The sequence below is a fragment of the Pezoporus wallicus genome, unplaced genomic scaffold (genome assembly GCF_028554395.1).
Source record: "Pezoporus wallicus isolate ANWC-B61680 ecotype Strahan unplaced genomic scaffold, APGP_CSIRO_Pwel_v1 contig_10160, whole genome shotgun sequence".
NCBI lineage: Eukaryota > Metazoa > Chordata > Aves > Psittaciformes > Psittacidae > Pezoporus > Pezoporus wallicus.
This window is the reverse complement of record NW_026641390.1, coordinates 287,919-300,057: the sequence shown is the minus strand read 5'-3', so window position 1 is coordinate 300,057 and position 12,139 is coordinate 287,919. Positions and strand designations below refer to the sequence as shown.

Genomic DNA, 12,139 nt, shown 5'->3' with positions numbered 1-12,139 from the left:
CTATGACTACAGCTACGGAAGATGCCAAGTTCCTTATGTAGAAGAGCAACTCTGCATGTTTATTTGCACACAGAATTTGTTTTAATGCACACAGTAAGAAGACTGATTACTACAAAAGCAATTTTCACTAGTTCTTTGCTGCTAAACTACCATACATACTGTTTGTTCTGGATTCTCCTGCTTCTTCTACTTACCTACAGATACTAAGTGAACTAAATGCTCCTACTCTTATCAATTTTTCATTCATGGAGCAGAACAAATTGCCAGCTCTCCAAGAATACATATAATCACATTTTAGATGTTAAAGCGCATTAACTTTTTAATTTAAGAACTAAAGCTATTAGTTGAAGACCATCTGTCTGGTGTCATTTTAATTAATTTCTAAATTGGAGAAACACTGGCTTGTGAGGACATACAAAATGGAATGTCCAAAATGCAGAATATCGAGGACTGTCAAACTACTAAAACTGTTCCACCTCGTTAAACCCCACCTATACTTTTGAACACTGTGGTACTATGTCAGCTTGTGCAGGACACACATGGAATGCCTCCTGCGATAAGGAACATTTACGCTCAAAGGGTGAAAAGGATGGAATTAGGGAGAAAAGTAATCAGAGGAAAGACACACAAATTAGAAATCTTCCGGTAATCTTAAGTATAAAATGTAAGGTTGAAAAAGCCTCTGCTGGTCTGAGGCTTCAAGTGTTAGTTAACACAAATTCTAATTATTTTTGCAGTTTGGTATTTTTATTAAACATGCACCGAAATATGAGACTTTCAGCTAATAAAACACATGTGTAGGTAGAGAGCATTCTTTTTGGCATTATTTCATTAGTTCCACAAAGAATGATGCCAGAAAAACAAAACCTAAATTCAGTGCAACTACCTGGATAGACAATCCAAAAAGGGGAAAAAGAAGTTAAAATCAACAACTGGCAGCATTCTGCAGAAAATATGGTATTTATTACTACTGTTACAAAGCTTAAAACATTTATTCACCTTGGAAATTTTATTGATAAAATTTCACAGTGAATTTATGCCATTTTATGCTTTAGTTCATATGAAGCTAACATATGCCTTGCATCCCCAGCTTTTGAAAACCTTTTACTTGTAATTCAGATTGAAAGCCTGCATCAGGTGGCAGTACTAAGCCTCACCTGAATCGAGAGATTACCCAACATCTGTGAAGTGTACAGTAACAGATGGAGAACAGCAGCAAATGATGAATTTTCAAAGGGACTATTTGGTAGCCAAGCTAAAATCTATTACCATTAGTAGTCAGCTAAAAACATTTAGTAACAGAAGTGCCGCATTATTCACTTATCAATATTCTTTAGTGTCCCTTGGCAGCATGTATTAGAGTTAAAAACGTGGAAGAAAAAGCCACTCTCCTGAAAAGTAATGGACAGGTGGGAAAACTACAGAAGTCTCCCTGCTCACAGGTCATGTACAGATGATCGCAAGCTACTGGATTGTTATGACTTCCATTACCACTGAACCATATCATATGACAAGTTTTTGTGCTCTTATCCCACTGTAAGTGCCAAAGAAAATGTATTAGTTTCAACTTCCATTCTTAGACCACAAACATGGTTTAACTCACTTTTCCTTGCAATTTTTATGAGCTAATAGTTCAAAAAATGGTCGCTTAGCACAGATCAGCTGATGAGCAGGAAACAGCTGAGGCACGAGGCTTCCCTCTGCTCCTCTTGTTAACAGACACAGGGAGCTGTTGTAAGGAATCATGTGAGTGCTACTCATCCACTTCAGTGCAAAACAGGCCCACGTGTCTTAAAACTGCTGATGAAGGGTTCAAAATTAGCGCAGAATGGAGATGAAAATCCCCTAAATATTTTCTTCCTCCTATTTTTTTGCTCCACTGGAAAACAGTTGAGCAGCAAATACTTCTGGAGGAGCTTGAGGGTTCCTGGGGATTTGGAGAGATTCCAGCTGAAGTGTGACAATGCCTGCTGATGCTCAAGAGGCGGCAGTTACTTTTCTGCACCAAAACATAGCTTAGCGTGTGAAGAACAACTACGCCAGCACTTCACTGCTTGCTTTCATGGGAAGTTTAAAAGCAGGGCCCAGAGTACAGTTAGTTAAAAAACAGAAGATAGGATGCTGAAGTGATTTCCTCCATTCACACTTGCAGACACAATCGCTTGGGTAGAAGCAAGATGTCAAGTATGACATACATATGCACAGTATGTATACAAATACGTACTATGTCATAGTACCAATGCCTTTCTATAGATAAAGTGATGTGGATTTCAAAAACAAAAAGATTAAATCATGCTTTTCTTCCCTATCTTGTACTCTCACACACCTCAACACATACCATGTTCTATATAGATGCAGAGAAACGTGCACACACATTTACAAACATGTACTTGTAGAAAATCTTTCTTCCAGAATAGCCTTACTCTACATGTGCTAATGTAGCTGCTCAGACAACCAGCAAGACTCCACTTACAGACATTTAGAGTGTGGAAGGTTTTTACTCCTCTAGAGTTTACAGTTTCTTACCTCATGACTACTTTGGCATGAGAGTTAGCTGAATACCACTGTTATATGAAAGAATTTGCCTCTCCTGCCTAAAACAGAGGACTCAGGAAAACATAGTCATCCAAACATTTCACTTACAACCAGTATGAACTCAAAACATCTTAAATAGAACCATGCAATGCAGCTTAAGAAAGGTGAAATTTGGGGATCCTTGTTAGGAACAGATATTCCAAGGGGAAAAATTATGGTACTAGGCTATAATATTTTTTTAAAAGTAACTTAATCGCCATGTCAGAGTGGCACACCATCACCCAATATTAGTCTTTAAAGAAGATATTTGGCCAGTAGTATTTCACAAAGCAGGAAAAAAGAATGGTAAGTACTCAAACAAAGGTTCTGACATGTCTCCAAATGAAATGACCTTTCCTCATGTCACTTCTGTAAAAGTATTCCTGATTAAAGTCTCAGTAAAGAATACTTAAAATGTTGGGGGTTTTATTTTTTTAATACAAATCATATTGCTTCCCTACATGAATACTGTATGTGGTCAAAAGTTCAGAGTACTGGTAGCTTCTCAAAGCCTTTGAGTTCAAGAACCTTTATGATGTGAGCCGCTTCACTTCAGGGCAATATTCACGTTCTAGCCATATGTCTCACAACTTATTAATATTCAACAGGAACAAAAAAAATTCAAAACACATTTATTCAAGTGGCCTGGCTAGAAAGCTTCTTACAGGAACATTTTTGTGCTGTGGATATTTCAATACAGCTCAACATTTACTAAAGTGTGACTGAGATCAAATGTTAGGAATTTTGCTGACACCTGACATGGAAATTCTGCTAATTTAATCACTTACTGACTCATCACTCAAAGTAAAAGCTTCTTTTTCTTCCCTCATGTATGCATAAGCACCTAATAAAGCCATCTTATCAAAAAGAACTAAAGCAGATATGAAAGATCTGTTTCTCCCAAGACAGCCATATAATGAAAAAATATCTGCTTAAACCTCGGCAATAAATGTTCTTTGGTTAGCATGGACTGCAGCCCACATCTGGCCATAGTGACAGTTGGTAACAGAGAAAAGAACATACTGTACACAGTCTAAACAATCCAGTTAGTAGATTTGAGAGTGAAAAGGCCAAAGACAAGAAGGTATAAACTGCAGGGATAAAAGCATCTTACAGGAGTAATGAAATAAGCTTGAGCAAATACTTTGAGTCCATGGACAAAGTACTTAGCTTACATGTTATCATTTTGCAAGTTGTTTATTAAAACAGAAAGACCAGAACAGACTTTGCTCTTTAAACCAGGCACAAATAATGTGAGATCATTCCAACTGCAACATTAATTTTAAAGACCAAAGTAAAATTATGCTTAAAACTCAGTTATGTTCCTACCTGCCCATCTTGACCCACATGAACTTGATGTATCTGCAGGTTTCCCTGTAAAATAAGAGCAGTGACAATTAAAATGACTTTGGAATTTTACAAGTTGGTCTGACCTGAAAAAGGCCTGTTTCTCATCTCATTATTAAACAACTTCAATATTAAGGAAATCTATTAATTTAGGAAATTCTGCTGAGGGTTATCTTGGCAATCCAGCTACAATTCGATGGTCAGCACTTTAACCACAGAGGATAAACAGACTAAAAAGCAAGGAAGCTTTTCAGCACCAGCATGTTTTGCTTTCTGAAAGTTACTGTATGATGTACAATATTTTTGTGCAGTTTGTTTGCATGGCTTTTAAGGTAAGCTTTGGGGTTTCCCTTATTTATATAAAACTGCAAATTTAAACTACTAAACTAGAATTGGCAGTATTAACACTTTTAGGTGTGTGAAGTGCGATCTACTATTGGTTGTTATGAAGTTACTGCCTTTGCTACCAGATTTTTTTATTTCATCAAAATTTGATACCAATACCATCATAGTTCTGCCACATAAGTTACATCTATTACAAAATAAAACCAATATTGTAAAGTGTTTAAAGGAAACTGTAGCTACAAAGTAAAAAGGACAGCAGTATCTTTCAAAATGAAGCTTTTATTCATATGTTCAGATATGTCTTTTCAGCAGTATACTTGGATTATAAACACAGTTTCCCAAACACAGAGACATGCAGTGAAACAGCACGTTTCTTTGAAGAAAAAAAACCCCACCAGTTCTTTGATTTGCATATTTTCTGCATTTTCTCTTACTGGCAGCACTTCTTCTTATTTGAAGCTGTGTACATTGTAATAAATTTAAAACCAGATGTTTTCATCTGTCATGGACAGATGTAGTCCTTAAAAGTCTTAGACACAGGAACTCCAGAGGAAGCCAACGGGCACCTCAGGATCAATTACAATTCGTATCTGCTGAATCATAATTTTTTCAGTGTCTCTTTACCCAAAACCTGCTTCAGTTTTGTTGCAGCACATTATACATCCCTTTAGACCCAGAACATTTTGATCCTTCCTTATTTCCCCCGTCTGAGAAGCTCTTCAAAGAAGACTGCCTTTAACTATAATATTTATATAATATTTACAATAATATTTATTCTACAATAGCTCCCTTTGTTAACAATACCCCTCTTCAACAAAAGTGGTTTTATGAGATGTGATTTAAGGTACTTTGGAAATGGATTTAAGCCTACCCACAAGCAGATGTGCTTCACATTGAGTAAAATACACTACAGAGAAATCATAGATTAAAATTGTAGGCTGCGTTTATGTTTAAACTTATATAGTTATTGCTTCTTCATGTAAACAAAGTGCATTAAGAAATCAGCAGTCTTAGCAGTTAGGAGTCTCTATACATTTTTAAATGCCCTAGTGTGAGGTGGCCCTCCCCATGGCAGTGCGGTTGGAATTAGATGATCTTAAGGTCCTTTCTCCAAACCTAACTATAGTTACTCTCACCCAGGTAAATTCAGCTGGCTTTAATAGCTGTTTTGCCTTAGTAGGGGGGGAAAGTCAAAATTAGAGGGTTCACTACTGGATTTATCCATTTCCATTCTACTACACTATGATTATAGAAAACAATATGAAGTGCAAATACCTCAGTGTCAGATTTCTCTATCAGTTCATTCTGCAATGTATCTTTACTAGACAGAGTTTAAAGGTTTCTCCAAATCCTGTTCAACAGTTCCCACAGTTAAAGACACTGAGTATTCTGAACACACTGAGTTCATAAACCTAATTAAAATAATTTCATTTCTCAAAGGCAGTGCAAATACCTAAACTGGTTTCTTACAATACTCTGTAAGTACTAAATTTCCAAAGACTATCAGCCACATACAACAGTCATTCATGTAACACACACACAGAGCTGTCTTGGTTGGACAAACAAAAAAACCCAAAGCAAACAAACAAAAAGAAACCCACAACTCCCCCAGAGACAGAAAGTGCATATTGCATATACTGCCATAAAGCTCATTTCATCCTGGCTCCACCTCATGCTCTCACTTCTACTCCTGTTGGTCTCTGTAGAGCATCGTAACGGATCCCATAGGTTCAGTTTTAGAATTGGGGCCCTATGTTCTGGCCAACATCTTATCCACGAGTACTCAAACTTGGCTCACCTCACTGTCCTGCGTGATTTGGACTTGCTCGCCTTGGGGAACCTGGGCTATGTGGAGATGGCCCTGTGGGATCCGCAACAAAAGAAAACACCAAGAAGCATCAGAAGACAATCATAACTAGAGGAAGAGGCTATTAGCTTGGATTCAATACAGCTTAACGTACGGAAGCCAAATGCTTATTCAATGAAAACCACTAAAGAGAGCTTTAAAAATAATAAAGTGCATACATATTTCCCCATCTTGTTATGCAAAGTGTAAGCACAAGGACTTTGAAGAAAGAATGGTTCATTTTCACATAAAAGGAAAGAAAATGGGCATAATAATAACATTTATGTAGCACATTTCTCTACAGACACAGTGTCTGCATTTTTGATTGATACACAAAGTACGGGACTAACTTGCTCTGGCAGATTAGCATTGTGCCTGAAACATTAATCCCATTTAAAGACCTTGGAAATTCAGTTCTTGAAACAGATATGCCAAGACTAGCTACTTGCTAAGAGTGAGGTTTTAAAAGGTTATTTGTAAGTGTCCAAAGAGCTTTATGCATTCCCATAGTTTGGCTGAAGTACAGTACCATGCTAAAAACTCTCAAGCCGCTGTAAATTGGCATGAAATAGTTAATTTGAATGCAGTTACATTGGTTTATGTTAGTGGAGAATCTGTTGTAACAGTTTTAAAAATGCTAATACTTTGTATTGCTGACCATACCCACCACTTCAGAACAGTTATCAAGCCAACCATTTGATCAAAACATGGATAAGAGTGGACGGAATTCCTTGCGCATCCTGACTAGCCCAGTGAAGTCCTTGCTACTGTGATTTACCTGAAGGGAGATTGGATTCTAAATAACCTACTTCAGGGTTCATAAGGCTTTGTGTTCATTTTAATATGCCTGCATGAGACAGAGATTAAAGATAATCATTTGGAATTCTGTCAAAGGCTCTTCTTATTTTATAACACAAGAACAATTGCATATGATTTTCAAAGAAACACAGATCCCTCTATTTCAAACAGTTTCATTTCCTCTAGAAGGAAACTGTCTATTTATAGGAAGAAAAAACATACTGAAAGTATTGCTCTGACAATAGGGACCGTATATAAAATTATAGCACAGCCCAGGCCATGTTGAGATTAGAATCACTTTCCCTCCTTAACATCAAGCTCTCAGGGCTCCCAGGAAAAAGCACTGAACATTTAAAAGACCCATTTATAGAGTTTTCAAATGTAAGCCACCCTCCTTTCTGATTAAAGAGAGAGGGGAAGAAGGTGACTTTATTCATCTTTGTATTATGCAGCATTCCAGAAGAGAACTGCTCACTCATCTTTTGCAGATACACAGCTGACCTTCAAAGGACAGTCCTTTTGGTTTGTTCACAAATACAAGGCAATACTGATTTCCTTTAAACATATATACTATAAATACCTACTACCTTACTAATAACTGTTAGCCTGCTATATAGTGCATTTTCCTCTCCTATAGTTGCTTACTGGAGTTCCTCCCAATGACTTTCATTTCAACTGCTTTAATTTTCATGCAGTCCTTAAAAAATATTCTGGCTAATGTTTAAGTCCTCCCTTTAAGCAATGCTTACAGCTCTGCCAGTTGCCTTCAACAGTGTGGCGCATATCTTGAAATCTTCCCCCAGTTTCCATGACTCCTTTACTGCTACTCTGGGTAGCAGTCTTACAGACATGTCCTTTTTTAAAAGATTCCGAACACATCAGCCTTTCACAGCCCTTTTTCTGTCATTATCTTTCAGAGCAATGTCACCATTTCCATGCTATTTGCATGCCTGCATGACCAGACTTGAGTATTCGCTGTGTTGATAGAGAGTTTTCATTCTTTATGTGTAAATTATTCAGTTGGACGGATTTTCTCCTCTCCTGCACTGCCTCTCTTACCTGGGAAGAGAATACTATAAATACCTATCAAATATCTATTCATTACTACACTTCAGACTCTTCTTTGTAAGGACACTGACCAAAATTCTTGCAACAGCCAGACCACTAGCTACTACATTTTATATCATTGACTAACATCTCAGGAATTCTTGATTATTTGCCCATTTCCACCTGTTTTTTTAGCCTGGTTTCTAAGGGAAGTGGTCTTATGTGGTCATCATGCAGAGCAGGCACATACATCTCTGTGCATGCTTCTGTTCTGCGCTTGGACACTGCCTAGCCCCGTTGAGGTTTGGGGTTTGGAGTTTTGGAGTTCTGTTTTGTTTTAATTTGAATTTGAAACAATCCTTGTAGCCAAACTGTAGTACATAGGAAATAAAGCCAACATGAGTTTTTTTCAGAGTACACTAAAACCTTACCTATAATCATGGCCGAGTGATGGTAGGAGTCTCAGGCTTAGAAAAATGTCAATATTTATAACTTTTACTTATATACATGTACCTGAATACACACATAAGGGATTCAGCTAGCAGATGGTCAAAAATGCCTAAGAATGCAGAGTTTTTTTAAATGAAAATAAATAAATAAATGCATTCTTGTTTTGAAAGTCATAGCTGGAACTACCTCTGAAGTGTAAATCATGCGTTGAGTACGTCTGCTATTATTATTATGGCAAGTGCAAGCAAACAGCCAGGTGGAGACTAGTCATTCTATATATAGTAATTGATGTGCATTTGTTTGCAATAACTGTGTGAACGCATCCTGTATGAAGATTTTTGCCAAATAAGATTTTTTTTTATAAGCTTTCAATGTTTATTTTCTGGAAATCACACTTAAATAATGATAGGCCACTTCAAACCAAAAAACGAAAATTAAACTTAAACTGAAGCAAAGTTTGCAATAAACTAGGTTATTTAAATGGAATCATTTAGAAAAAGTTGAGTACATACTACTTGGACTTGTCCATCTTCTCCTATTTGGTGGATCTGAACCTGCTGAGCATTGGCTAGTGCATAGTGTAGCGCTTGTGGCTGGTTCTGCTGGATCTCATTAGAAGCTGAAACTGAACTCTGCGAACCCTCTGAAAAAGAGACAAAAATCCAGCTTTGTGACATGCGTTTATCTCATGCCAGTGTCCAGGCAACAACAAATCACGACTTAAAAACTGTGGAAAACAAACACAGTCAGTAAGCAGACACAGATCATTTGTGCATTAATACTCTTACACGTGCTTGTAGATCTGCTACAGGAGTTCCAAAGGCTATTTTGTCTCTGAGAAAGCGTATGTTTAAAACCATCTTTTGAATCTTGATTAAAGATTCTACAACACTAAAAGTCGTATCAAAGCAAAACCACATACATTTCCTAAGCAGCAGCCCCTACACAAAGGAAGACACCTGGTGTTACCTTCGGGAAACAGGAAAACCATTGCGTGATTTCAAGAGGATAACGATTTGCATTAGAAGCAGATGTATCACAGATTCCTTTCTAGGTTTTCCAGCTGCAGGGAAAGGATCCTTATAAATCTGATGTTACATATGCTTTCCTACAGACCAAGACCTCATTAGTGGGTAAATATATCACGAGATTCCATACATCCCTCTAGCAATCAGGAAAAAGACCTGGAGCTATCGATCAATGACTGTTTTTCAGCACATGTGACAAGTTCAAGTAGACGCTGCTAGGAAAAAACCTTAAAATGCCCCAGTATCATACTAATATCACACTACAATTCTGCACCAGTCCTAGTTTTCTTCCTTGGTTTTGTTTTTTTTGTTTTTACTTAAGACATCTTGGACAATGGGACTGTCAGAAAGGGCATTTAGAATAATGCATCATTTGAAGAAACACTTTACTTACAGCATTCTTATAAATGACTTTAACATTTTTCTTTTGCTACACCACAAAAATACACTGAATGAAATCTCTGAAGCATTAAGTGGTTTACAATTTTTCCAAATTATTTATTGCTCTGACAATGACTTCTATGCTAGAAGATAACGTAAAACACATTAATATCCAACATGTAGTTAGATTCAATACCACAGGGCTTTCAATCTCTCCAAGTACCGGAAACTATAATGAAAATATTTAAGAAACAGTGTCACTTACTTCCATTGTAGATCATTTCCTTACAAGATTTTATGTATTGCTTAAATAAGCACTGATAGGCCTTGTCCTGCTCAGAGATAACTAATGGTTGATATACTTCGATTTTTTCTAAATTATTGGGTTTTTTTAAGCCAGCACAGGAGGAAGTCATGAGTTATAAAATTTTAATACATCTACTTAATATTTTTAAGATTTATACTGAAAAGAGAATGTTAGTTTTGTAAGAATGAACCTTGTTCGCTCATACAAATATTTTAATGGAAATGTTCTTTAAAAAAATATCCATTCTTTGGGTTTTTTTTTCATCCTGTCTCCAACTGTTTGTGTAAGAAGATAATTTTGGAGTTTTATGTCTAAACATGGGGACTGGAAACTAACTCAAAACCACCAAGCTGGTATTTACTTACTTGTTGAAAGTTTAGTCGCTTAACAGTTCCACTAGACAGCTCTAATGGATGTTAATCTGCAAACACATAACTACAACCAGAACACTTTTGCGGTAATTGAGCAAAGCATTAACGAGTACATGGGCTTGCTCTCTTTTGGGCATCCATCTGTAATACTTTACATTTGACTAGGAGGTAACTGAAGAACATTTATAATTTCTTAAATATAGTCCTGCTGCTTAGAGTGCTACTCCAGTATTTCCTTCACTGTTGTCAGCAGAAGTTTGCTGCACAAAATTCCAGATGGGATTAACAAATCACAGTTGCCAGAAAAGTCACGTACCTAACAGGAAAAATGCACCATCAACCAAATAATAGTGTGATTTTTTCCAATTCTGATATTAAATCATGCTTACTATTGGCAGTGGCTTTGCCATGGACACTGAAAGCAACAGATACTCCAAAAACATCATTTATCTAAGCCTTGTTGTCTTTCATTTTTCCTCTCATTTCCATTACATCAGTCCTAATGACATTTTATGCAATTAATTGTCTGTATTTTTTAATAATAGCATTTTTGGATGCTAAATAGCTAAGCAAACCCGCTGTTACTTGTCTTGCTTCTTACAAGCTACCACTACTCCATTTGTTGTGATTTTGTCTTTCCATCATGCTGCTCAGTCCCCCAGTACATAATTCAGCAGCCAAGCTCAGCTACAGCCCAATGCTGGTCAAAACAGCATCCAAGTACATAATCCTTCATTTCAGTGCATGTGTGTACACACACACACATACGTACAAGTAAACTTCATACACTCAAACACAGAGCATAAATGTAAATATACACAAAGAGCAAAACTGGACCTGGGACACAAGCAAGTAAAAATGTGTTTCCCTTACAGAACTTTCTACCATTACAAAAACTGCAGTTCTGTACTTCTGAGGAAACACAAAGATTCATTTACAATGAGTATTTCTTTTCTAAGTTATGCTATAAAACAGTATTAAAGAAATAAGAGCTGCAGCAGATATATATTTACATATATATTATATGCACATATTGGAATACATTTTTAACTATAAAGGCCAAAATCCTTTATTTGTAACCCATCTTTTGCTTCAGAGATGCCAGAAATTATTATACTTAGCAGAGGTAGGAACAGCAGATGCAGACTGAATGCAGTCATACTGTACATCTCACATGGCCCCTTATAAACAGATTTCAGTTTGGCTTCTCTGCAATAACCACAGTTGGGTTTTCTTTCTTTTTTTTTTTTGTTGGATTTTGGTGGGTTTTTTTTTTTCTTCTTAGGAAGAAAGAAGAGAGAGGATTTAACAGTGTCTAAAAATAAAACATCCTTTATAAGTATTGTTTTTCCTCTCTAAATCTCTGACCAGACAAAAGTAATTATTTATCCGTTTTTAAACATTCTCCATTAAAAACAAACACAAACATGAATAGCACAAGGCTTGAATGGAGGATGTGTCAACAGTTATAAATCACGATCATGTAAACTATCTAGCCTCACATTTGCAACTTTGATATATTTGAGAATCCCTGGCACCAAGAAGCTACACAGCTGAACTCCTGCTTTGAAATTTCCCACTGCACTGGTTACAAAGGGGTATTTAGACATGAACAAACAGCTTATGCAGTGCTACTACTGAGTAT

General features: G+C 36.6%; 1 protein-coding gene across 3 annotated transcripts in view; it reads right to left on the bottom strand.

The window, feature by feature from the left end:
- BANP (BTG3 associated nuclear protein) overlaps positions 1–12,139 on the bottom strand; it is a 137,394-nt gene that overhangs the window by 64,510 nt on the left and 60,745 nt on the right. For 2 of the 3 annotated variants that reach the window (XM_057423523.1, XM_057423524.1), the window contains exons 8-10: positions 8,913–9,050; positions 6,065–6,129; positions 3,904–3,948 (exon numbers count right to left, since the gene is read on the bottom strand). In XM_057423523.1, the coding sequence (XP_057279506.1) occupies positions 3,904–3,948; positions 6,065–6,129; positions 8,913–9,050 (248 nt within the window). The remainder of the gene's footprint in view (positions 1–3,903; positions 3,949–6,064; positions 6,130–8,912; positions 9,051–12,139) is intronic. The other variant, XM_057423525.1, reaches the window with a different exon arrangement.